Here is a 26,910-nt window from a genome sequence, read left to right as displayed (position 1 = left end):
ACTTCTGAAAGCATGCTCCATACCTCGTCCCTCTCAGATTTTGGAAGGCACTTCAGATTCTTAAACCTTGGTTGAGTGCTGTAGCTATCTTTAGAAATCTCACATTAGTACCTTGTTTGTGTTCTGTCAAATCTGCAGTGAAAGTGTTCTTAAAATGAACAACATGTGCTGGGTCAACATCCAAGACTGCTATAACATGAAATATATGGCAGAATGCGTGTAAAACACAGTAGGAGATATACAATTCTCCCCCAAGGAGTTCAGCCACAAATGTAATTAATGTATTATTTTTTTAATGAGCATCATCAGCATGAAAGCATGTCCTCTGGAATGGTGGCCGAAGCATGAAGGGGCACGTAAATACCTTGCAATGCCAACTACAAAAGTGCCATGCGAACGCCTGTTCTCACTTTCAGGGGACACTGGAAATAAGATGCGGTCAGCATTATCTCCTGTAAATGTAAACAAACTTGTTTCTCTTGGTGATTGACTGAACAAGAAGTAGGACTGATTTTTATATTGTTTTGTTTTTGAGTGCACTTACACGATTAAGAGATTCCATTATGGTATTTGTATGAGGTGAATTGAAAAATACTATTTCCTTTGTTTATCATTTTTACTGTGAAAATATTTATAATAAAAAATAATATAAAGTGAGCACTGTCAACTTTGTATTCCAGGGATAGGCAACCTTTCAGAAGTGGTGTGCCGAGTCTTCATTTATTCACTTTAATTTAAGGTTTCGCGTGCCGGTAATGCAGGTTAACGTTTTTTAGAAGGTCTCTCTCTATAAGTCTATATTATATAACTAAACTATTGTTGTATGTAAAGTAAACAATGTTTTCAAAATGTTTAAGAAGCTTCCTTTAAAATTAAATTAAAATGCTGATCTTACGCTGCCAGCCTGCTCAGCCCACGTCCAGCCTGGGGTTCTGTTCACCTAGGCCTGCAGCGGGCTGAGCGGGGCGACTCGAGGTCAGGGCAGAGGGCTGGGGTGTGTGTGGAGGTGCAGGGCACAAGGCTGGGTGTGGGGGGGTTCAGGGCAGAGGGCTGGGGTGTGTGTGGAGGTGCAGGGCAGAGGGCTGGGTGTTGGGGGGAGGTCAAGGCAGAGGGCTGGGGTGTGTGTGGGGGTGCAGGGCAGAAGGCTGGGGTGTGAGTGTGGGGAGGATCAGGGCAGAGGGCTGGGGTGTGTGTGGAGGTGCAGGGCACAAGGCTGGATGTGTGGGGGGGTGTGGAGGTGCAGGGCAGAAGGCTGGGTGTTGGGGGGAGGTCAAGGCAGAGGGCTGGGGTGTGTGGGGGGGGTGCAGGGCAGAAGGCTGGGGTGTGTGTGTGGGGAGGATCAGGGCAGAGGGCTGGGGTGTGTGTGGAGGTGCAGGGCAGAAGGCTGGGTGTTGGGGGGAGGTCAAGGCAGAGGGCTGGGGTGTGTGTGGGGGTGCAGGGCAGAAGGCTGGGGTGTGTGTGTGGGGAGGATCAGGGCAGAGGGCTGGGGTGTGTGTGGAGGTGCAGGGCACAAGGCTGGGTGTGGGGGGGTTCAGGGCAGAGGGCTGGGGTGTGTGTGGAGGTGCAGGGCAGAGGGCTGGGGTGTGTGTGGAGGTGCAGGGCAGAATGCTGGGGTGTGTGTGGAGGTGCAGGGCAGAAGGCTGGTGTGGGGGGGAGGTGCAGGGCAGAGGGCTTGGGGGAGTGCGGGGGGTGCAGGGCAGAAGGCTGGGGTGCTCGGCTCGTGGGGGTGCTCCCAGCCCCCTGCCCTGAGCAGCTCATGGCAGGGGGCTGGGAGGGATATACCCTGTTACACCCCCTTCCCCCAGGCTCCGTCCCTACCTCTCTCTACTTGCTCTACGGAGCAGCGAGCACGCTGCACTCGGCTCGGCTCCCCCTCCCCCTCGCAAGAGCCGTCTATGGCAGGGAGAGGGGGGAGGAGGAGGAGAATGCACCACGTTGTGGGAAGAAATGGGTGGGGGGGAGTGTGGCTGCCGCAGGACCAAGCTTCTGCCTCCTGCCCCCGCAGGGGAGAGCAGTGGGCGGGGGGGCTGAGTGGGGCCGGGGGCCGGGACCCCACAGTGTGGTGCTTTCCGGCCCCTCCTCCTCCTCCTCTCACCGGGCAGGCAGCGTGCCACTCAAAATCGGCACGCGTGCCGTAGGTTGCCAACCCCTGTTGTATACTGTGTTGTAATTGAAATAAATATATTTAAAAATGTAGAAAAACATCCAAACATATTTAATAATTTTCAATTAGTATTCTATTTAACAGTGTGATTAATTTTTAATCACGATTAATATTTTTGAGTTAATTGCGTGAGTTAACTGCAATTAATCAACAGTCCGAGTCCATATCATTATCTCCATTTTATAGATAGGGACACTGAGGTGAATGGAGAGGTGAAGAGACTTGCCCTAGGTCACCCAGCTGGCAAATTTCAAAGAGAAAATTTTCAAAGATAGAAAAATAAAACATATAACAAAACTGACAAATTCTTCAGACACAGCTCTCAAAACATTTTCAGCCAATTCAGAATGCTCCATACCAATAAAGTCTGAAGAGAAAAAAAAAAAAAAAGTGACAGGAGAAGAATGCTGTCCATGCTGGCTAAAAAGCAGTGCTTAGTTAATATATCTGAAATGGTAAAGCAAAGCCTAGTATACTATTGAAATCCAGAGGTATAGAAGCTATTGTAGAATTATTTTCTAGCCCATCTAGACTTTCAATAGTAGGTATTTCTATTTCAGCAGGTGAGACATTTAAAGGTTTACTGATCATTGCAGTAAAAAAATCAGAAGTTTCTTTCCATCTGTACCCAACGTTTGCATGCACTCTATGTTATGCAGAAAGAAGCACTGACATAAACAAACATATGCAAGCTCAGATTTTTAACACCAGTAGCTGCTTTCTTTGTGATTCTATGGAGCACCATCAGGAGAGATGTTAAGAAGTGGCCTTTCATTAGAGGTTACTTCATTTTGGCTTGCCCAACTTGAAGCGCCTTACTCTCTCCCCATCAACTAGCGGCATGAAAGTTGTTCTCTAAGTACAACATAAAACTGAATTAAAATGCGAAGTCTGAAAGAATCTAGAAGGCATCGGGAAAAAGATTAGTAATCTTCAATGATGGCTCAAATGTCTTCTCCAACTTTGGTTCCAGAAACAAGAGGAACTTAACATGAACATCCAAACTATTTAAGTCTTGAACAAAACTATCCTTGTAATACTAAAAGCTTAAGTATGATTTTCAAAAACCTCTTCTTTCATGTGGTGTAGTGGATTGTCCTTTATTAACACACCCACTCGTCTTCAAACTATCAGATATAATTTGCAGTTCATTAGTTTTTGCACACAGCTTTTTAACATCTTTTTCGAAAGAAATTGATATAAGAACCACCACGTTCTATTTGGAGTCAAGTAGATCAAAAGAAGATTCGAAAGCTTGAACAGCTGTTAAGATTAAATATAATGATGTACTAAGGGATAGAGTGAACAGACGCAATATGTGAGTGGCATGAAAAGCCTCCAAGTAAGCTGTGGATAAAAGTGATTCTGACAATAGTGAGGAAGCAAGGGAAGCCCTTCATTTAACCCCACAACTTTCAGGTCCTGTGGAATCAGGAACTATATGCTTTTCTACACACTCGCCTTCCTTTCTCAGCCACCTGTTAGAAGGCATTTTTATGGAGATGAACAGAGCACAAAGAAATCAAATGTTCTCTTTTAAACAGAGCCCAATAGAATTAGGAATAGTTTTTAGAAAATCTAAAGATATCAATTATGCAAAGTGGGCCTTGGTACTGTTTAATAAAAGGCAAACTATATATGTGGCAAATTTACCCTATGTAAAATAACACATCAAAAATATAAATACAGCTCAAAGAGCAATTCATCTATTGCAACCATAAATAAAAAGTGTAAAGTCTCCTATGAATAGGGCTTAAGAAAAAAAACCCAAAATGCACAGTCCTGTTCAGCCACTGTCATTAGGGGTAAGTGAAGAAATAAAAGTCCAAGCAGCAACAGTAGCTCCTTACCCTGATAAGGGGATTTTAAGGGTATGTCTATACTGCAATTATGGATTGCAGCTCATGTAGATATACATGAGCTAGCTTTAATTTAGCCAGCTTGGGTCCAGAGCAATGAACCCACAGCAGTGTGTGCTTCAGCACAGACTAGCCCCATAATTGACTATCTAGGGTTCTAAGTGGGCTTGTACAGGGGCGGCTCTAGGCACCAGCAAAGCAAGCACGTGCTTGGGGGAGCCCATTTGCAGGGGCGGCAGGAATCCAGCATGGGAGCTGAGAACCAACAGGGGGCCCTGAGAGCTGTAGTTCCTTGGTTAGCTCCCTGCCTATAGAGCCAGCCCTGGAGCAGGGAAAGAACTACATTTCCCAGCATTCCCTTGGCCACTACCAACAGGAAAGAGGGGGAGGGAGTGAGGTAGCTGAGACCTCATGCTGCCGCTTGCTATGAATGGAGAGCTGCACTCTGAAGGGCAGGGATACCATATGTTAACATTAAAAAAACAGGACACTCCACAGGGAGGAAGGGTAGCCCCATCCTGCCACCATCCACCCCCTCCGACTGCCCCCCACAGAAACCCCAACCCATCCAACCCCCCCAGCCCCCTGATCACCCCCTCCTGGGACCCCACCCCCTATCTAAGCCTCCCTTCTGCTTGTCCCCAACTGCCCCCTCCTGAAACCGCCCCAACTTCCCCCCTAGGACCTCACCCCCTACCTGTCCCCTGACAAACCCCTGGGACTCCAATGCCTATCCAACTGCTGCCTGTCCCCTGACTGCCCCCACAATCCCTGACCCATCTAACCCCCCTTCTCTCTGCCCCTGACTGCCCCCCCAAATCTCCGCCCATCCAACCCTCCAGCCCCCTTACCGTGCCACTCAGACCAGCATGTCTGGCTCCGCGCAGCGCCAGACACACTGCTGCATACATGCTGCTGTGCTCCCCCGCGGAGCCACAGCCCCCGCCCCAGCACCTGCCTTCCAGATTTCAACACCTCAAAATTCAGGAGTGCTCAAGCTCAGTTTGGGCAGCTGTTACTTCATTTCTCCCAAATCAAATATACTGATCCACTGTAACTTGCTGTAGAAAAAGTAGGATAAAATTGAGCAAGAAATGCTTCCCAGTGGTTATTAGGACTGGAATTGCTATTTTCAACAGCCATTGCCTTTTTGTTTGTTTGATTGTTTAAAAGGAAGACAGTGATAGTGCATTGGCAAATTCCCCATAGAAAGAAAGAATGGAAGAAAAGAATAATAAAGGCACCTCAACTTTTCCTCATTTATGTAGGTCTGTCTTATAATATCAGGGGGTAGCCGTGTTAGTCTGTATCTACAAAAACAACAAGGAGTCTGGTGGCACCTTAAAGACTAACAGATTTATTTGGGCATAAGCTTTTGTGGGTAAAAACCTCACTTCTTCGGATGCATAGAGTGAAAGTTACAGATTCAGGCATTATATACTGACACATGGAGTGTGTTCCCAAGTGGAGAACCAGTGTTGACAGGGCCAATTCAGTCAGGGTGGATGTAGTCCACTCCCAATAATAGATGAGGAGGTGTCAATTCCAGGAGAGGAAAAGCTGCTTCTGTAATATAAGTCTTCTGTAGTCTTATAATATGCATCCAGATATCCTCCAATCACACAAGCTGAAAATTGTTCCACTTTACTGCAGTTCTGTAACCATATGGGAACCAATCCTTTCTATGTTATGTGCTCACCTAAAATTCCTGCTGAATGACCTGCCCTGGGAGTGAGTTACCAGTGACCCAGGGCTGCGGCGGAAGGAGGGTACGGGGGGGGGGGGGGAGGGGTGAGAGAGCCCAGGGCTGGGGTGGCAGGAGGTGTGGGTGGGGAGAGCCCAGGGCTGGGGCAGCAGGGGGGTGCGGCAAGGAGCCCAGGGCTGGGATGGGGGGCAGTCAAAATTTTTTTTGCTTGGGGCGGCAAAAAACCTAGAGCCGGCCCTGGCTTGTACAGCCTGCACTGAAGCATGCACTGCCGCAGTTTCACAGCTTCAGGACCTGAGCTAGCTAAATGAAAGCTAGCTAAGGTCTGTCTACTCCTGCAAGCTACCATACCTCTGATTGCAGAGTAGGCATACTCAGAGTCCTTGTTCACTCAGTGCACACACAGGACTGTGAACGGATGAGGGGTTTATTTGCTTAGGGCCAGACTGTGAACTTTTTGGTCACACTGGTGAGTAATTATTTACGTGAGGAGTCAGTGCTCACCAATATGAGCAAGGGGTTCACAATTTGACCCAGAGGGTAGATCTACACTGCAATTAAACACGGCGGCTGGTCTGAGTCAGCTGACTCGGGCTCGCGCTTTGGGTTTGTTTAACTGTGGTGTAGCTATTCGGGCTCAGGCTGGAACCCAGGCCTTGGGACGGGGAGGCCCCCAGAGCCAGGGCTCCAGCCCAAGCGTCTACATGGCAACTAAACAGCCCCATAGCCCGAGCCCCGCGAGCCCGAGTCAACTGACACAGGATAGCCACTGGTGTTTAACAGCATTGTAGACGTACCCTGAGCAGCTTTGTCACTAAAATACTGAGTGCCTGTGGGAAAGTCACTTAGGATTAGTGGGATTTTCTTAAGTGCCTAAGCATATTAGGAGCCTAACTCCCACTGATATCAACTCAAAACATTTAAATATACGCTTAAGTCCATATCTATTCAGCAAAGTACTTTAAGCATTTGTTTAAGTCCCATTGTAGTCAATGATTAAGCACCTGCCTAAAGTTAAGGATGCTTTGCTGAATAGAGATGACCTGCTGAATCAGGACCTCAGATGTTACCAGCAACATATGCTGCCTAACCACAACCCTACCCAGTTTATCATGATCCCTTGGGGCTACGAAGCATCACTGAACACAACTGTTGGGCACCCACCTAGCCAGCTCCATGCCTTCTTCCAGTTCCACTATGCAGAACATAACAAATTTAATCCTAAATAAGTAATTTCAAGTTAGACAAGTGAGCAAACAAAAGGTGTCTTTATAACAAGTTTATTCCGCAGAATTACCAAGAAGTCACACTTACCCAGAAGAAGAAATTAAACACAAACAAGAGATACTTCAGATAAACAGTCATCCAGTCATCTTGCTCGGCTTTGTTGAAATGGGACATTGTTGGAGTCTCTAGAAAGAAAAACATATACATATATATACACATACACCTTACATTTTCAAACAGATTATTCCTCCCCTAAAAACCCTGAGACACACCCTTTTATTCTAGAACAAAATTAAAAGTGAGGTTCTACTCTGAAAAGTGACTTTAAAATGGCATTATGAGGCCCCAAGTTTCGATGATTTCTGTATCAAATATGCTCAATTTGCCCAAAAAAAAGAGGGGGGGCGGAATATTTTCTAACTCCCAGCCCTGCAAACTCACATTGAGCTCTTAGCAGCAAGCTGGGTTCTTTTCTTTTGGCAAACTTCGTCACCAGGAATAAAGATTCTGCATGCAAATCTTTAGTGACCCCCATTGTCCTCAGCCACATATGTAAAACCCCCATTGCCTTCAGTGGGTTAAAACAACTGTAACTACAGTATAATTCTAATTATCCAGCTTTCCTTTACCAAAAATCCTAGTTATCTGAATCTACACCATGGTCCCCCATGTAGCCCTATGTTAGTTAATAGGACTTCTGGTTAGCCGAACACCCAGTTATGCAGAATGTTTGGATGTCTCCGATGCAATTCAGATAATGGGAGTGTACTGTATTTGGAATTCAGTCATCAATTTTGTTGATGATACACAGGAAGGACTAGAATCCAGCTCCTTCTCACTAAGTATGTTGGCTCTGTAGGGTGAATTGGGTGTAAAATGCAATAAAATATATACTTAAAATCAGAAGATTGAAATTAAAGAAGAATTTGTGAAAGATCAATCACGTTAAATATAGCTATTAGTTTAGATCAGTGGTTCCCAAACTTGTTCCGCCGCTTGTGCAGGGAAAGCCCCTGGTGGGCCAGGCCGGTTTGTTTACCTGCCGCGTCCGCAGGTTCGACCGATTGCGGCTCCCAGTGGCTGCGGTTCGCTGCTCCAGGCCAATGGGAGCTGCTGGAAGCGTCGCGGGCCGAGGGACGTACTGGCCGCCGCTTCCAGCAGCTCCCCTTGGCCTGGAGCAGCAAACCGTGGCCACTGGGAGCCGCGATCGGCCGAACCTGCGAACGCGGCAGGTAAACAAACCGGCCCGGCCCACCAGGGGCTTTCCCTGCACAAGCGGCGGAACAAGTTTGGGAACCATTGGTCTAGATAGATGGGAAGTATTAATGTTCCCAGTAAAAATTTTGCTAACCGGAAGTTAAGGATTAAATTAAATGATGGATTCTTTCAATCACAAGAAATACCCTTAAGAGAACTCAAAAACCATACATGATAATATGCAAATGTCAAGTTAAGGTTCATCTTTATAAACTACACAGAACATTCCAAAGTATGGAAATGCTTGAATTAAAATTATCCAAGTAACTCATTGCACCACATTAGAAACACAAATTCTGAGACAACCTTATCTATTCCTTATACAGTTTAATCTATCTCAGGAATATCTCTAGCCTAAAAAAGCTTTGGGAGAATGTGAATGACAGGGAAATTTTAAAAGCTTGGTATCTCTGAAACTTTGTATGATTTGGTCCAAGCTTTCTAGAAACATTATTTCCCAGGATAAGATGTGCCATTGGAACTCTGAGGTGGATTGGTTTCATTCTGATGAGGTCAAGAAGTGATACAATTAGGTTTACAAGAGGAAGGTAACTGACCAGAATAATAGGAGGAATTTTCACTTCTCCATAACATCTACATTTTCAGAAGTTGTACACAATGTATTAATGTGTATACCAACAAAATATGGGTTGGGTCAGTGCTTCTGAACCAGGGGGACGTATACCCCTGGGGGGTACACTGAGGTCTTTTGGGGGTACATCAACTCATCTAGTTATTTGCCTAGTTTTACAACAGGCTACATAAAAAGCACTAGTGAAGTCAGTACAACTAAAATTTAATACCGACAATGACTTGTTTATACTGCTCTGTACATTATACATTGAAATGTAAGTACAATATTTATATTCCAATCGATTTATTTTACAACTATATGGTAAAAATGAGAAAGTAAGCAATTTTTCAGTAATAGTGTGCTGTGACAATTCTGTATTTTATGTCTGATTTTGTAAGCAAGTAGTTTTTAAGCGAGGTGAAACTTGGGAGTACACAAGACAAATCAGACTCCTGAAAGAGGTACAGTAGTCTGGAAAGATTGAGAGCCACTGAGTTAGGTAATACATTATTAAAATGAATTGGGGACTGATTAGTAGGTAGAAAACAGAATGGGAATTAAAGATATATATTCTTTGTGGAATTTGGTGAGGCAGAGCACCATGGGGTTCTGTACTGGAACTGGTATTGCCAACTGACCAACAGGAACTGGTCTTGTATTTTTATTACTAGTTCAGACACAGATACAATATGCAGATAATATCAAAATAGAGAAAATAGTTAAGACTTAGAGGGATGGATTAGGCAAACAGACTCAGAGGTGGAATATGAAATGTAATGTAAAATGATGCCCTTAGGAAGAAATAATGCCCAAAGTAAATACAGTTTTAAATTACATCAAATGAATTAACGTGAAAGAGGAAAAGGTGCTGGGTGTACTGGTAGACTCAAACATTACATTTTTGATTGACTGTATTTAGTAGTAAAGAAGGCAACAATGAAGGGTATATTATATTAATCCAAGGATATTGTGCTATCATTGATAGCATGTCATTTTACATAGCACTGATTAGATTGCATTTGAAATACAGTGTCCATTTCTGACCATCAAAGCAGAAGACAGTAAGCATAGGCCAAATAAATTGATAAGTTGAAAGGATGGATTTACGGATGAGACGAGATTGTAAAAAAAAATTGGGGATACTTCGTTTTCAGAGAGGACGGGATTGAAGTAATTACACTCTCAAAAGATTATAAAATTGAACTTGAAGATCTGAGGACATTGAGGAGACCAGAATTAGAGGAAACACAGGTTTAAGTGAAGAGGCATTGTAGGTAAGCAGAAATTAAAATTGTATTATTTTAACGAGAACAGCTGGAATGAACATCCTACTTAGGTAGTGGAGTCAAATGGTACTAATGTATTTAAGCAAAAATTAGATGTCTATATGGAATTTGATACGTTCTATTTTGAAAGTGATTATGTAAAAATTGCACCTTCCTACTCAACAGATCTGCTCTGTGTGTATTCAGAGTCAGATCTATTTACATGTAACATAAAAATAAGTTTTTACTACTTTTTATTCCTGTTATCCCTGCAGAGCCCACACAATTCAGAAAGGGAGCTGGATTCTATTCCTTCTTGTGCATCATCACCAAAGTCGTTTAGTAAGTTTCAATCAGTTACACCTGTGCTACAGATTGGAACTTAGGCTACTGGGTAAAATTATATGGCCTGTGCTATGCACGAGGTCAGAAAAGATGATCATAATGGTTCCTTCCGGCCTTAAAATGCATAGGTGAATCCTGGCCCCATTGAAGTCAATGACTTTTGCCACTGACTTCAATGGGGCCAGGATTTCATGCTACGAATCTCCTTTAAGACATCATACATAGGCAGGGCCGGCTCCAGGCACCAGCTTAACAAGCTGGTGCTTGGGGCGGCCAAGGGAGAGGGGCGGCACCTGCAGCAATTCGGGGGCGGCAGGTCCCTCACTCCCTCTAGGAGCGAAGGACCTGCTGCTGAACTGCCGCCGCTGATCGCGGCTTTTTTTTTTCTTTTTCTAATTGCTGCCGCCGATCGCGATTGTGATTGCGGCTTTTTTTTTTTTGCTTGGGGCGACAGAAATGCTGGAGCTGGCCCTGTACATTGGTGTCACAAAAGGGAAACGACCGAAGACAATGGAGTTGCGTAGATGTAACCAATAGCAGAATTTGGCCTCCAAAACTTTTATTTACTGGTGATAGTTGGGAAATAACCTAAACTTAGTCTCAGCACTTAGGCTGAGTGGGCAGGGCTAATAATTAAAAGCCTCCCACAACCACCATCCACCAGTTTATAGATGGGAAAACTGGATTCAGAAAATTGCGATGGTCACAGTCACACACTATCAGAATCAGGATTAGAACTCAGTCCTAACTGATTTAATTTGCTTCTATTTGTGTCCAAAAATCACTTCCAGTAGCTGAAATTTGAAACCACATTAGAGTATGAGCCTATTTAGATCACTACTGAGATTGTAAGTTATTTGGGGCAGGGACTGTCTGTTTTGCTTTGTGTTTGTACAGCACCTAGCACAATGGGGTCTTGGTCCAGGATTGAGGCTCCTAGGCACTAAGACAATACAAATCAATTCCCAAATGACAGCACCCTTTATAGTTTCTTCCCTTACAATACATTCTTTACAGGCGCGGAGATTCTAAACTGTAACCCTCACCAGTTGTCCCTTAACACACCGGAATATAAAAACGGATCCTCTGTTAACATTAACACAATCCCTTCCCTTTTCATCATTCAGTGCTTGAATATTCCAATTGATCTGTGGCAACTGAAAATTAAAATCCTTGGTTATTATTGAAGTTGCTAATGACACATCCTCTAGCATCTCTGAAATGCTTCATTACCCTTATCTGGAGGTAAATATTTCCTATAAAGACACTTCAATGGCTTAGGTACTTCAATCTAAACTGATTAAACACTTCTATCATTTTTAAATCTTGGCTATCTGCAAATTGACATTTATCACTTCACTGTAAAGTTTTCTGAACCTCAACAACAGTTGGCTTGGGTTCGATTTGCATCATATAAAATAAAACAAAACAAAACGCCCCGTCTATCCAGTCCAAATGCTGCAGAAAGTCCAAGCTTGCTGAGTTCTGAGACATCAGATACCCATCCTGCCATCCACAAGAAAAGAGAAAAGATTCTATTAAAGTGATACTTTTCAAATGCCTGGTCTACACTGGGGGGGGGGGGAGGGGATCGATCTAAGTTACGTCAACGTACTTAGACCTACTCTGCGGTGAGTCGACTGCTGCCGCTCCCCCGTGGACTCTGCCTGTGCCTCTCACGGCGGTGGAGTACAGGAGTCAACGGGAAAGCACTCGGGGGTGCGATAAATCGACCCCCGCTGGATCGATCACTACCCGCCGATCCGGCGGGTAGTGTAGACATACCCTTAGGGGGAATTGTCTATTACAATGTATGCTTTTTCTTAGTTTCCGCTTTGAAACGGTGGTAGAGTAGGCCAATGCACACTAGGAAATTGTAGTGCATGGAAGCAAGGTCCACATGGACATTTAATGCATAGCATGCTAGTGCACTGTAGATTTACATTCCAGCTTGCCACGCACTAACTGCACATCTAGATAAGCTCTTAGCTCAAAAGAAAGTCAACTCACATTGAATATTTGTGTAAAAAGCTGCCCACTCCCAATCGAAAAGCCACATATAGGATGAAATTCACCCTTCTGTAAAAAGCCCCACATAAGATATATGCACCACTTAAGTCCTCAAAAAAGGTGTTACATGATGGTGCATGGACCTCTGCTTGGCCTTCTGCTCCCAGTGAACAGGGTGCATGTTAGGCTTTCATATGCCACTTAGATTCCACTTAAGCCTGCAGAGCAGTTTGTGGGTGGTATGACTTAGTGGTCAGAGCCTAGAATAGAATCAAGGTTAGAAGCCACACCAAGGATCACAGCTGGAGTCACAGCTAGAAATCATGCCCAGGGTCAAGCTGGGGTCAGTAAATGGAGTTAGGGCAAGGAAGCAGAAACCAGGAATAAGTGGTTGTAACAGGAATAAGGAGCGGGAACCAGGGGAGGAGGCAGGAACTTGGTCTCCGGGGTCTGGCCACCAGCAGGCCTAGCAACTAGTTGCTCAGACAAGAGGTGTGGCAGGAACAAGAAGCTTTATGCTATGAGGTATCCAATTAGCTGCCTGTTGCTGGTCAGCTGATCCCACTGTGCATCCTCTGTTTGCAGGGCGTCAGCTGTAGTTTCCTTGTCTAGCCTTGTAGGGCGATGGAAGGGCGCAGACAGTAAGGCTCTCTCTCAGCCAGCTTCTGGGACCTGCGACACATGACACTACTACCAAAACAGGCCCAGTCTTGAAACTGAGGTTGACTACACTGTCTGGTGGTAGGAGCATCCCAAAGTGGTGGCCAAAGCAGTCTCTTGGTTGCAAGGTATTGTCACAATGTTCTTTCCTCGAGCACAGAAAAAGGACTCGGATCTTCACAAACACATGATAGGGAAGGGGATGGTGGGCATGGAAAAGGCTTCTCTTGACAAAAATTAGTGCCTTTACAAAGTGTATTTTAATGCTGTGTAAAGCTCAGCCTGTGAATTTCTCTTGCTTTCTGGGTCATCTCCGGTTTAAACGAAGAATCTCCTACTCAGTATTAAATATTTAGTACTGTCTTCTACATTTTCTAAATCCCCAGCCAAAAAAAAAAAAAAAAAAAGGATTACAATGGAACATGTTTATAGTGGTTTTGGACTTTCACTTCCCTTCACTGCATTTCAGCTCCACTTATAGGCACCGACTGAGCAGTCCACACCTATTCAACAATGACCTTTAGCACATGTTTAACTTTGGGCATGTTTGAGTCCCATTGACTACAATGGGATTTAAGCATATGTTTAAAATTAAGGTGGAGATGACAGGGTAGTCTCAAAAAGATTACAGATTACTTTGCATGGGCTAGTGTATGGCATCATGGAATAATGGCTGGAGGAGAGTAGGAATTGCATAAATCAGACAAAATTGCCACTACATAAGGCATTGAACATGAAAGACTAAATTCTACCTTCATTTCACACATGGAATTCCCACTAATATCAAAAGGAAACAGTCCTGATCCGGGTTACAGCAAGTTTACACCATATAATTCTATTTTCAATTGAGTCACTGTTGATACACACCTGTGTAAGATCAGGACCCAGGTCAAAGACAACAAAGAAGTTGTTCCTGAAGATGTTGCCCCTGAGGGCTTAGAAAAGCTGCAAAAAGATGCAAGTGTTACAGGTTTGGTCACAGAGACACCCTTGGGACTGTCACCTGACGTGCTGAAATTACCTCTGAGCCTGTTTTCCCTGCCAGCTTGGGACTCCAGAACCCTGTCTTGTTGACCCAGACATGCTAGCCTGCTGCAACACAGACCCAGGGTCTGGGCCATGCCCCCAAAGCTGCAGACTAAACCGAAAACAGCTCAGCAGGTTTACCTGTCTTCAGCACCCAGATACCCAGCTCCCAATGGGATCCAAACCCCCAATAAATCCATTTTACTCTGTATAAACTCATAAATTGCCTGCCCTCTATAACACTGATAGAGAGATGTACACAACTGTTTGCTCCCCCAGGTATTAATCACTTACTCTGGGTTAATTAATAAACAAAAGTGATTTTATTAAGTATAAAACGTAGGATTTAAATGGTTTCAAATAATAACAGACAGAACAAAGTAAGTTACCAAGCAAAATAAAGCAAAAACACGCAAGTCCAAGCCTAATACATTAAGAAACTGATTACAGGTAATATTTCACCCTCAGAGATGTTCCAATAAGCTTCTTTTCACAGACTAGACTCCTTCCTAGTCTGGGCCCAATCCTTTCCCCTGGCACAGTCCTTGTTAGTTCCAACAGACATCTTAGGTGGTAACTAGGGGTTTTCTCATGACTGGCAGCCCTTTGTCCTGCTCCACCCCCTTTTATAGATTTGGCACAAGGCGGGAATCTTTTGTCTCTCTGGGTCCTCACCCCTTCTTCTAAATGGAAAAGTACCAGATTTAAGATGGATTTCATTATCAGGTGACATGGTCATATTTCCTGTGAGACCCCAGCCGCCATTCTTCCTGGGCTGGCCCACATGTATACAGGAAGGTTTGCAAGTAACTGAGCCATTTATAGTTCATTGATTCTGAAGTACCCTTAATGGCTTCCACTTAATATATTTACATTAATAATACAACTTTATATCTTATTCTCCTGACTCCAGACATAGAAATAATACATGCAAACAAACAGGAGGAACACACTTGGTAGGTTATAAGCTTTGTAATGATACCTTACAAGAGACCTTCTGCAAATGGATATTCCAGTTACTTCATATTCACATTTTTTTTTTGTTTTAAATGTTCTATTTACTAGCGGGTCACAAATCAGGAGACAAGACCTGAGCCTGTAGACAGGGCCGGCCCTAGAACAAATGGCGCCCCTGCCTCCATTTGTTAAATTTTTAAATACTTTATTTTTTATTGCATTTGTAGCCCAGTTCATGACTTTGATGCATGATTTGCATACATGATTTATCGCTGTCATGTAAGATGATAAATTTGCATGCTAGAATCTGTAACTCTGCATTTATTCATGGCATACATAGGCAATATAAAAACTTACAGAAAGTTTTTAGTTAAGAATAACTGAAATGTACTAACATCAAGAAATTGAACTGTGCACTAACATTGGGTGGACCAGTATTAAATAGTGTAACAGTAGGTGACAGTCTTAGAATGTTAATCCTAGTCCTTTAGTTCAAAAGGTCGCTTTTCTCGCTTTTGCCCTTGCAAACTGAAGCACAGCATCGGAGAGATCCAAAGACTGGCCAGTGGCATTTTCGAGAGATAAAATAGCAACAATGTGAGTCTCTCGCCGGCCATCGTCAATCAAAGATATGTTTTAATGAGCCTGAGCTTCAAAAACCTGCACTCACCATTCGCGACTGCGACCAGCAGTATGAGCAGAATCCTCAAAGCTATCCACACATTAGGAAAAGTGTCTTTCAGTTCTGCATCATGAATGAACTGGAATACTTGGAGTGGAGAGAATGAGGAGTACTTGTGGCACCTTAGAGACTAACAAATTTATTTGAGCATAAGCTTTCGTGGGCTAAAACCCACTTCATCGGATGTATGCAGTGGAAAATATAGTAGGAAGATATATATACACAGAGGACATGAAAAAATGGATGTTGCCATACTAACTATAATGAGAGTAATCAGTTAAGATGGACTATTATCAGCAGGAGAAAAAAACTTTTGTAGTGATAATCAGGATGGCCCATTTCCAACAGTTGATAAGAAGGTGTGAATAACAGTAGGCGGGGGAAATGTGTAATCGACATAGAGGTCTTTATCATTGACGTCCGAACATTCCCTATATGTCAGCATCTGGTGAAGGTCTGCACAATTGTTCAAGGGTGTTTTCCTGTCTGCAGCTTATAAAGGTCATACAAAAACCTCTAGGTCTTCTTGTGGTGCTTCATTTGTCTGAACCTTTCTTTGATGGATTTTTCTTCCAAGCTTCCCATCACCTCATCTCTACCCTCAGAACCGACGCCCCACCCTTTCATACCCACAAGGGCATGGCGGACAATAGTCTAGGAGGTTCGAGGAAAATGTAGTTCTCAGAAAGTCTGGAAGGTTCCACGAGATTCTACAAAGGTCCAGAGAATTCTAGGAGGTTAGTGAAAAATGAATCCACATATGGAATACCTGAAACATTTTACTTCAAACCTTCTATTTTCCCTTTTGTTGCTAACAACAAAAACAGCATCCTGAGCCTGGCACCCCCCCGCAAGCCTGGCATCCCAAGTGGCCGCCTCGGTCGTCTGCCCCTAAATCAGGCCCTGCCTACAGAAGTGGTTCTGCATTCAGACCTTTGCACCAAAAAGGAGATGGCCATGGTCTGCTCTTTTTACAATGTAGCAGAAGGAGCAGAGTGTGTAATCCATATTTCTTGAAGAATAACCTGAACTGTTGATGCCAACCTACAGCAGCGTAAACACAGCTCTGAAGAAGGAACTTCTGGGGAAGCTCTTAAAAGGCTAGTTGGCTAGAGCGCAACCACAGTCCTTATTAACAGTCTGGTCAGTCAGCTCACTCTGCATCTGCTCAGACTTCTGGACACATCTAGTTCAGATATTCAGGCACACTCAGAGACTTAACACAATTATTAATGTAGTCACTTCCCTATTAAGAATACATCACCTCATTAGCATAGTCACTCAGATTTGTTCCCTGTTCTTACAGATCTCAGTTAATATCTCCTGGCCAGGAAAAAAATCTTCACAAAGACATTTAGAGAAGTAAAATAAAGTTCTCATGGAAGTGCAGACCCACCGAGAATATGACACTGTCTCATTCCTGTACTTCATGCACAGATGGGTTCATACTATCTGGAATGATCTTAGTCTGGGCTGAATAAGGGAAAAGGCAAATTCACTTATAGCATGGAATACTGATAGACAGTATCTGTGAGGTGTTGGGAAATGTTATGGTAATAGGGAGGAAGGTGTTCAAGGGTTTGAAAAGAAAAATAGCAACATATTTTGGGGCCGTCTTGTGATGCAGCAAGCGATTTTTTACTGAGCCAAATTCTGCTGTCCCTTAAATGAGGGCAGAATTTAGCATGCTCTGACTCTTCCTCTCATTTTTAAGGTCTCATTGAGCGAGACCAAACACTAGGGTTACCATTCCCCCGGATTTCCCCGGACATGTCCGGCTTTTAGAGTTAAAAAATAGCATCCGGGGGGAATCTGTAAATGTCCGGACTTCCCCCCCATGCAGAGCGCACGCTGCTGACAGGGCAGCCGGCCGGATGGTGCCACTTACATGGGGCTCCGACAGTGAGAGAGAGCCCCTCCTCCTCTCCCCTGCAGCTGAGATCACTTCCTCCCTGTATTCGCAGATCACCAGCCGGCAGTTCGCACCGGCAGTCTGGAGCTCCTCCCCCTGCTCCTCCTCCCCGGCACGCTGGTCTGAGTGGCAGGGTAAGGGGGCCAGGGGGTCGGAGAAGGGGCAGGGAGGTTCTGGAGGGGGCAGTCAAGAGATAGGGAGCGGGGGTGGTCGGGAGTTCGGGGGGGGGCTTTCTGGGGGTGGGGGTGTGGATAAGGTTTTGGGCAGTCAGGGTATAGGTAGGGGGTAGGGTCCTGGGGGGGCAGTTAGGGTGTGGGGGGGAGTCTCACGAGGGGGCAGTCAGGGAACAAGGAGCAGGGAGGCTTAGGTAGGGGGTGGAGTCCTGGGGGGCAGTTAGGGGCAGGGGTCCCAGGAGGGGGCAGTCAGGGGACAAGGAGCAGGGGGAGGGTTGGGGGTCCTGAGGGGGGCGGGAAGTGGGAGGGAGTGGAAGGGGCAGGGGTGGGGCTAGAGCTGGACGGGGGCGGGACTCCTCCCATCCTCTTTGGTAACCCTACCAAACACCCTATTTTCTTGATGCATGCAGTTCTGCAAGTCAGTTACAAAACCAAGATGTGGGCCTCGATCCAATAGAGCACTTCAGCAAGTGTGCTTAAAGTTAAATAAATGCTTAAGTGCTTTGTTCAATTATTGGGACACTCTGGGCAAAGAGGTGCTTCTTGCAACTTTTTCTGAAAGAGGCCAGGCTCATGCTTAATGGCATTTCCAGTAACACAGACTGGCTACCAAGAAAGCTCATCTAATGACTTAAGTAAGGAATCCTACAATGGAAGAAAAGTAACTTTCAAATCCGTTTTATGCCCTTTTACTCTTAGTTTTTGGGACATAACCCCAAAATGGCCTAAGTATTTAAACAGGTGTAACCCCTTTGGGGTTTAGAGAGCATGGCCCCTTTAAATCTTTTTCCTAAGGGGGAGTGGGAGAATAAGAAAAAAGGAGGGAAACTCCAGGGGGCAGCGCTGGAGCTCCAGGGAGAGGGAGAGGCAGCTGGAGGCCCTGGAAAAGTGAAGGAGGGAGAACCTGCCTGAGGCCTGGGACGGACAGGGCCGATCGGGGACACCCCAGGACAGGAGCCAGGAGGAGCACTGTGCCAGGGAGGAATCACCCGAGAAGGACAGGCCGGAGCTGGACCCAGGATCACGGCTGCCCAGAGCTGTATGGGGCTGTTAGTACTGGGGCTTCTGACTCTGGACTGGGAACAAGGAGGGAGGCTGTAGCTAGTTAAATGGTGGTGGTCGCTCTGGGTGGCTTTGCAGAGAGCAGCAGAAGAGGGCACCGGAGGGGTTTGCTGGGGAAAGTTCACTGGCGCCGAAGACGATCAGGAGCACCCAAGACTCACCACCGGACTGGAACTTTGCTCAGGACTCCTGAACTCTGTGTGCAGACACATTGCTCAGTGTCTGCCCTTCCAGACTGTGCTACCACTGGGCCTGTGGGGCCTTGGCTTGGATGCAACCCTGTTTTACCCTCCCTTATATTTTCCCTTGTGTTTTTCTCCTCTCACCCCTCTGTAAATAAATATTTCCCTTGTTATATCCATTGTGCTTTTCCTATGGGTGTGGGTGCTCACTCTGGGGGGTTTGGAACAGGCGCCCCTGGGGTGGAAGGGATTTCTCCTGCTGCATTCCTGCGCGCGCCCTCTCTTGGCCAGAGCTGCCTGCAGAGCAGACTCCATCTTGGCCTCGAGGGCGCTAAAGTTACACAGGTTTTACAGAGCCTCATTGAGGTGTTTTATTATAAGGGTAGCCTTGCCTCAAAATGATGGGCCTGATTCTCCTCTCACTTCAGTCAGAATCAGGATCAAATCCATTGAAGTCAATGGAGTTACAATGGTATGAGGAAAATCTGGCCAATGCAGTTCTGCTGCCAGTAAATCTTGATGACAAAAGCTTTTCCGTACTTAAGATCTTCTCTTTTCTTGTCAGGTAATACTATTCAGTTGTAATTGACTACAAGATACATCTGACATTTCACTCCTAAAAGCTCCTACATTATGCATAAACCTGGTGTTATCTCATTGCTTAGTGTTACATAAGAAAGGCCATACTGGGTCAGACCAAAGGTCCATCTAGCCCAGTATCCTGTCTTCCGACAGTGGCCAATGCCAGGTGCCCCAGAGGGAAGGAACAGTACAGGTAATCATCAAGTGATCCATCCCCTGTCGCCCATTCCCAGCTTCTGGCAAACAGAGGCTAGGGCCACAATTGTTGTGAATTACAAATGTGAATGAAATGAACCTTAAATCTTTTGAAATCCCATTCTCCATTATTTTTGTTTTGCTGCATAACCCATTCTAAGAGAAGAAGTGTCAGGAATTTGGGTCTTGATCGAGTGTAGATGAAAGCACCTAACTATTCATTCTGGGACATACAGTGTCATGCATTTGCACTTGGTAGTTTAAGATCACGGAGTTTTAAACCATATTAACAATGAGATTTAAAATAGCCTCATAGACTTTAAGACCAGAAGGGACCATTATAATCATCTAGTCTGACCTCCTGCACATTGCAGGCCACAGAACCTGACTCACCCACTCCTGTAATAGACCCCTAACCTCTGGCTGAGTTACTGAAGTCCTCAAATCATGATTTAAAGACTTCAAGCTACAGAGACTCCACCATTTACACTAGTTTAACCGGCAAGTGACCCACGCCACAGGCTGCAGAGGAAGGTGAAAAACCCCCACGGTCTTTGCCAATCTGACCCAGGGGAAAATTCCTTCCCAACCCCAAATATGGTGATCAGTTAGATCCTGAGCATGTGTACGAGACCCACCAGCCAGATTTAAAAGTTTATTAGATAATATTTGAAAAATAAACGATACAGAAAATTTGAAGCATCAGTTATTGGTCATTGGGGGTAACATACAGCGTATAGGGAGATGTTAGTATTTTCGTGTTGGGCAGCACACATAATATATACAGACTGCAATTCCCCAATGGTTTTTTTTTTTTTTTTAAGAACAGATTTAAAAGTTTATTAGAGAATATTCTACAGAGAATTCTTTTCCCAAGTAACTCAGAACCCTCCGCCTGTAGTGTCCCAGTCACTTCTTTCATTTTTTTTCTATTGTTCATCTACTGACACGTAACACTGGTCAGCCTTCATCAGCCACTTTGCTGACCCTAAGCTAGATAAAAAACAGCTCTTTACTAGCAATACAGACTTACATTTTAATTAAGCACATGTAAATGAAAATCCAGAAGATAAAAATAAATCAAGTCTCCTTATCTGTAGATTTCTATATGCAAACTATCCAAAGGATCAGGGGATAATTAAAGGGTCCTCTTTGATTCTCTGGAAGAAATAAATCTCTTCATTCCCTGCTCTGGGAAATAAAACAAATTTTGCGAGCTCTATTTTAAGCGTACGTCTTTAGAGACACCCGGCAAACCAATCCTATTGGCATGGATTTTCACTGGTGTAAGTGATTAAACTTTAACCTGGAATTTAGTAAACCATTTATTTGATATATGAAAGATCACAGAATCCAGCTCGCTTTCTCTGAGCTGTGCTGGCTCTGGACAGTGAACAGGTGTGAAAAGTAGAAAAATGTATTTTAGTCACTAAAGTGAGGAGATGTGCCTCTGAACACACACAGGGAGCAGCAGGTCTGTTTGGTAACAAGATGCTATTTTTACATAGTCACTTGTCAGAACAGAATCACGCTTTAAAAATCTAGAAAAACTCAAGTATTACAAAATTATGAAATCAATTAGAGATATTAATAACTCACATCCAATAAAATGCCTAGGTCATAAGAAAATTGTCCTCAGAGCAACAAGTTTATTAACTGACAGACAACTCTGTGCCATGATTTGTAATTTCAAATGTATTACACATTGTACAACATTTGGAATGATGTGAAGATTTCGGTATTTTTGATCAGCAGTTCTTCAATGGTAAAATCACAGGTTGTAAAGAGACAGTGCAAAATATCCCCATCTGTGAATTAAGAGTTGCATGCATGCATGACTGTATGAGAGGATGGGCAGTTATAAGAGTCTGAAATAAAACAGGCAGCCTATTACAAAAGCCACTCGATTCACCTTTCCAAAGGAAGCTCAGTTAGAAAATTTACCTTTCAATTACGTTTAGCAAGGCAAGAATGGGATTCTGTTATATCGAGATTTATGGCCCAAACCCAGGCAGTGATAATTAGCCAAAAGGTTAATTCCTGGATGAGCTCATTCAAAGATGGCCAATAGTTGGACTACTGGCTTTTGTCAGAAGTTGAAACTGTATATCAACTAGACAGGGCATGGGAGATTAAACAAGTATAATCAAACGAGTCAAAGAAGTTACATTGGCAGCTGAGATACTGCAGTATAGAGAGGTCAGTTTGCTGAGATAATACAGATTTCCTTTTAAATTAAAAACAACAACAACAAAGACTTTAGATTAGATTTTGCTTCTTATCACAAATGTATCTTGTGATTCTCTGTCCATTGATCACTACTGATTCTGTGCAACTAACCTGATGTTATTGTCAAATTTAAAAGTGAACAGAGAATTCTTTTTCTAATATTTTGCAGTATAAACATTTTTTCTTTTTTAAAAAGAGATATTGAAACAACATATAGAACTGCATTGGGGCAAATAATCAATACTCATGAGGCAGGAATACAAACAGGTCAAAACACATAGGTATATGCACTGGGCCAAACAGTTAATATATGCAGAATTGTGTTATTTTTATTAGTGCACAGAGTGGTATTAATTTCACATTTAACAGAAATCACAGGGGAAAAAAAAGTGTTCCCTCTTTCAGAGCACCAGAAAACAATCAATAGTTATTTATACGGCTTTCTGCCAGCTGATCCCTTAAACCAATAGATACTCAAGGTAGGGCATTACAACACTGCATATAGAGCCCCATATCCTGTTTTAGGGAGCTGCATGCTTTACAGCTGCTGTAAAACTTGCAATTTGGTTTTTTAATTACCTTATAGAACGTTAGGTTTTATAAACTCCCAAAAGCAAACATCCCAGTTAAGACTTTATGCACCTCTAACCATTAAGAATCATAAACGCAACAAATATGAAGTGCTTCATGTCAAGAAGAAATAAAAACAAAATGTTTACACACTTTATAATAGAAACAGGTTGCTAGTTTATTACAGAGGACAGTCTGGCTTGGTATAACTAATAGTAAATATGAAAACATTCTAATCTATATTGTCTTTCATGTGCGGCTCTCTAAGCTTTTCAAAAACCTTGACTAATTAAGCTTTCCAGAACACTTGTGAAGTATTGCAATTCATTTTACAGATGGGCAAACTGAGGCAAAAAGTAGTTAAGTGGCTTGACCAAAATCAAACATTGAGTTAGTGGCAGAGGGAGAGAAAGAACCTGTGAGTCCTAAATCCCACACCTCTGCTAATCAGCAGACTACACTCCTTCCCCCCACTGGGCAAAATAGGTGGCATGACAAAAGGGAGAAAGTTAAATTCAATTTTTATTAAGAGACTCCACTGCAAACTATTTAAAAATAGCTTGTCTTTTTAATGGAGTTTGTTTAGTCAGTATCTCTCCATTGATTGAAAAGAAAAGCTATCTTTCCCTAATCACATTTTAATTTTTCATGTAGCAAACACATATTCCTGTAGAACAGAAACCAACGTGGTTTCCCTTTGTTTATACCCTTCTGCTTGCCGTAAGTGTAAGTGGAGCCTGGTTGAGTACACTTGATTATCCAAAGCCTTGTTCTGATTGACTGATGGTGCATAGCTGTAACATTATCAGGAAAGCCCTAACACCCAATGGTGTATAATGGGGACTTCACCACAAAAAATATGTATCTCCATCTCTAGGTCCATTATTTTATATCATTTGAAAGGAAATAGGATGGAGACATTTCTTGTATGTTTCTCATAATATCATTCTAACCTATTTCCCATCATTTTCTGTTTTATTAAAATACTATCCCTCTGACATTCAAGAAATGGAACCAGGAGCCTTAATGCAGGGACAATAACTCTGTTTATACAGTGCCTAACACGGCCCTGACCTGGCTAATGTCTCTAGGTGCTATTGCAATATATATTCCTGGGGGCATTCTGCACCCAAAAAATTAAAATTCTGCAAAATTCTGCAAATTTTATTTGTCAAAATAACATTACATAATAATGCTAGTTTCATTTATTTTGATAATTTATTTGAAAATTCCTGTCCTCAAGTATGTCTAAGAATACAGACACACACAAAATTTCCCCCAGGAATAGAGAGTTAAAGAAACCCCTATGACAACCCAGTTCCTGTTTCTCTGCCCCCTTTCCCCCCAGAGCCAGACGGGGGGGCCATACACCCACAACCCCTCCCTCTGAAAGCCCAGGTGCTGGTCCCCCCTTCCCAGATAACCGCACCCCTTCCCCCCCAGAGCCCAGGGATCCAGAGAGAGAAACAGCCTGATGCTCGGTCCCAGGCTTGCACGGAGTTTCCTGTCCATTGCTGTCTCCTGCAGCTGACAGGAACCCTCTAGCTCCCTGCCTTCTCTATGTGCGAGCTGGGCTCTGCCAGGTCCAGTGGCCCCTAGTGGCAGCTAGGAGCACTGCAGCCCATTTCTGTGGGGGAAAGGAAATTCTGCGTGCATAACGATTGTGCAGTGGTGCAGAATCCCTCCTCCCCCGGAGTAAATATAGATGTTAAATAATAACAACAGTGGGACTTAAAGCAAGTTGAAAAGGGCCAGAAAAGACAGCTGCAGAGTTAAGTTGCAAATATGTTAATAAAAGGATTCCACAAAAATGTCCCCTTATTAGCCTGTGCTGTGTTGTGACAGAGATGTGGCTCTGAGGGCCTTGGGAATCGATTTCTTTTCCCGTTTAAACACAAAGAGTGATAGCTGACTCCACTGATGTCAGTGGAGCCCGAGTTTCACCTAAACACTGTCTCAAAAGCAGAACTAAGAAGCAAGGCAACACCACCTGGAAAACAACCCAAAATAATTGTCTATTCAGGGCACTTTGCTGGAAATGGTTACCACCACTGAATAGCACTGGCCTGTACGTGAAGAGTGAGAGCAGGTGTTGCAAGGGAAATCCAGGCAGCATGCTCCACTGGGACATCTTTTTTTAAAAACACCAACTACCTGACATCCGATGCATTCAAAGGCAAAACATTGGCTTTTCAGAATCAGTGGTAAGTTCCCTTTGGCAGGGAAGATCTAGTGATGCCCAGAAATGGGGTGATTCCACTGGAAGTGAGGGAATCACCCAATCTTCCCTTCCTTCTGAAGGTGAAGTATTAGAAAGAGGCTCTTGCAAGTCTTCCCTTCCCACCCCCTCAACCCAGAGCTCTCTCCAGCACATCATGAGAGGGCTGGACTAAAAGGAATAGAGGTTGAAAAGGAAAAAAAAGCACTTTAAAACTGCCACTCATCTTTCACACAAACCTTTCCTTGCTGCCTCCCCCTTCTCATCCGCCCCCTAAATTTGCCCTTTTCAATCAAGAAACTCAATTCAGAGCCTTAATACAGCTCCTAGTTCAGCTTCCTACACTTAAGCAGCCCAGCAGATTGTCTAGTGGGGTGGCCTGGGCTGGAAAGCACCGGTTTGTCTTTTGAAGTACTGCTGCAGAAGTGCTAGCAAGCAGGACTTCAAACAGAAATGGCTCTTCCCCACGCAGCTCGGCTGCTGCACTGAGGGGAATTGACTGGAGAGCTCTATAGGGTATCTTTACTGGAAACTGAACTGCAGACTTCATCAAGTCTCATTCCAAGTTTAGTTTCTTGTTTGAAAAGGCCAGGTTTAGGTGGATGAGGGTGGGGAGGATGCAACAGAACGGAATGGAAGGAGAGGACTTGGTTTTGGGTGTCCCAGTTTTTCGTTGCCTTTTCTCTCCTTCTCCAACTTTATTCCATGAGCCCAGCTGCCCTTTCTAGCCATGATGGTGCAAGACAAAAGGCAACGCTGGAGTCAAAAGGTGAGGTGTTGCAGGGCTCTTTATGGCGAGACGTTTCTATCAACACTTTAAGGACCCTCATGAAATTTATGGGCTGAGGTTCACAAGTGTGGCAAACCCCAAATCCATGCCTGGCTTTAATAGGTTCAGTGCAAATGTTTCGCACACTCTACCATGAACTGATCAACTAAATCTGGATGCCAGTTATGGATTCCCACAAACAAAGCACAGATGTATTTCTCCAACTAGATCCGTTTTATTTCAGATTAAGGAAAATGACAATGATAAAAGAAAGAACAAATATGAAGTCAGCTGGAGAGAGAGAGTCTCACTCTATAACACTCTATATCTGAAATTTAATGCAAATGGCAGCTGCTTTATAGCAGCCCTTGCAATAGGCAGTGGCAAGGAGAGGGTGGAGAGGAGACACTCCTCTATGTTTAAAGGAGCAGTAAACAGAAAACAGAATGACACCGCTTTTCATTTGCATAACTCCATAAATCAAAGTATCCAGCTGGAACACCAATGATGACAAAATTAAAATTTTACTCACAGACTCACTGAGCTCTCTATTGGGTATATAATAGTTTATTATTAAATGCCACCTGTCAAAAAAATTTACAGTACACACAATTGCAGCTCTAAATAGATGCTCAGTTGCCACTTTTCCACAGATGAATACATCTTTTTGAAAATCTAACCCTAAAATGAAGAGCCTGTGGGTTCAGAAAGATTTTTTTTAAAAAGCACATTGGATAAATGGGTTTTGTATTGTACCTTCAACTTCCTTCCTAACGCTGCAGAAATTTCTATACAATAGCTGAGATATATGCATTTTAAGTTTTAACGCACTGTCAGATCATAGCTTGCTCCATAAGGGTGAAATTCACCCCCAAACTGCATTGGCTTGTGAGGCTCCAGTTCAGCAAACAAAATACTTGAGCACATGCTTAACTTTAAGCAGGTGACTTGCCCCAATGAATTCAATGGGCCTATTCACATGCTTAAAATGAAGCATGGGTTTAAGTAATTTGCTAAGTCAGAAAGTAGGAGCTAAAGTGATATAGAGGGGTCCATGCAGTCTGTCTGCATTGGGAGGTATTTCACCTTAAATTGGCACAGAGGGACAGCCAATATTTAAAATGGTTTTGATAAATCACTCATTTTCTCTGCTGACAGCCCATACACACAGCTCTAATTTTAATCCATGGAGCCTCAGAAACAGCATTTACTGTTCTTAACAAAACAAGATTCATTTACAGCAAGTCATACCATCTACAATCTTTTTTACACTCCGTTATTTTATTT

At 43.8% G+C, this 26,910-nt stretch overlaps 1 protein-coding gene across 6 annotated transcripts in view; it reads right to left on the bottom strand.

Annotated features, from left to right (window-relative positions):
* Positions 1–26,910, bottom strand: part of TSPAN11 (tetraspanin 11) — a 198,278-nt gene that overhangs the window by 168,549 nt on the left and 2,819 nt on the right. For 5 of the 6 annotated variants that reach the window (XM_054039584.1, XM_054039555.1, XM_054039601.1 and 2 more), the window contains exon 2: positions 7,043–7,140. In XM_054039584.1, coding sequence (XP_053895559.1) covers positions 7,043–7,129 — 87 coding nt within the window. In that variant the 5' untranslated portion in view covers positions 7,130–7,140. Of the gene's footprint in view, positions 1–7,042; positions 7,141–13,933; positions 14,012–26,910 lie in introns of all 6 variants that reach the window. The other variant, XM_054039563.1, reaches the window with a different exon arrangement.

Source organism: Malaclemys terrapin, chromosome 1, assembly GCF_027887155.1.
Source record: "Malaclemys terrapin pileata isolate rMalTer1 chromosome 1, rMalTer1.hap1, whole genome shotgun sequence".
Classification (NCBI taxonomy): domain Eukaryota; kingdom Metazoa; phylum Chordata; order Testudines; family Emydidae; genus Malaclemys; species Malaclemys terrapin.
This window is presented reverse-complemented; position numbering and strand designations above follow the sequence as displayed.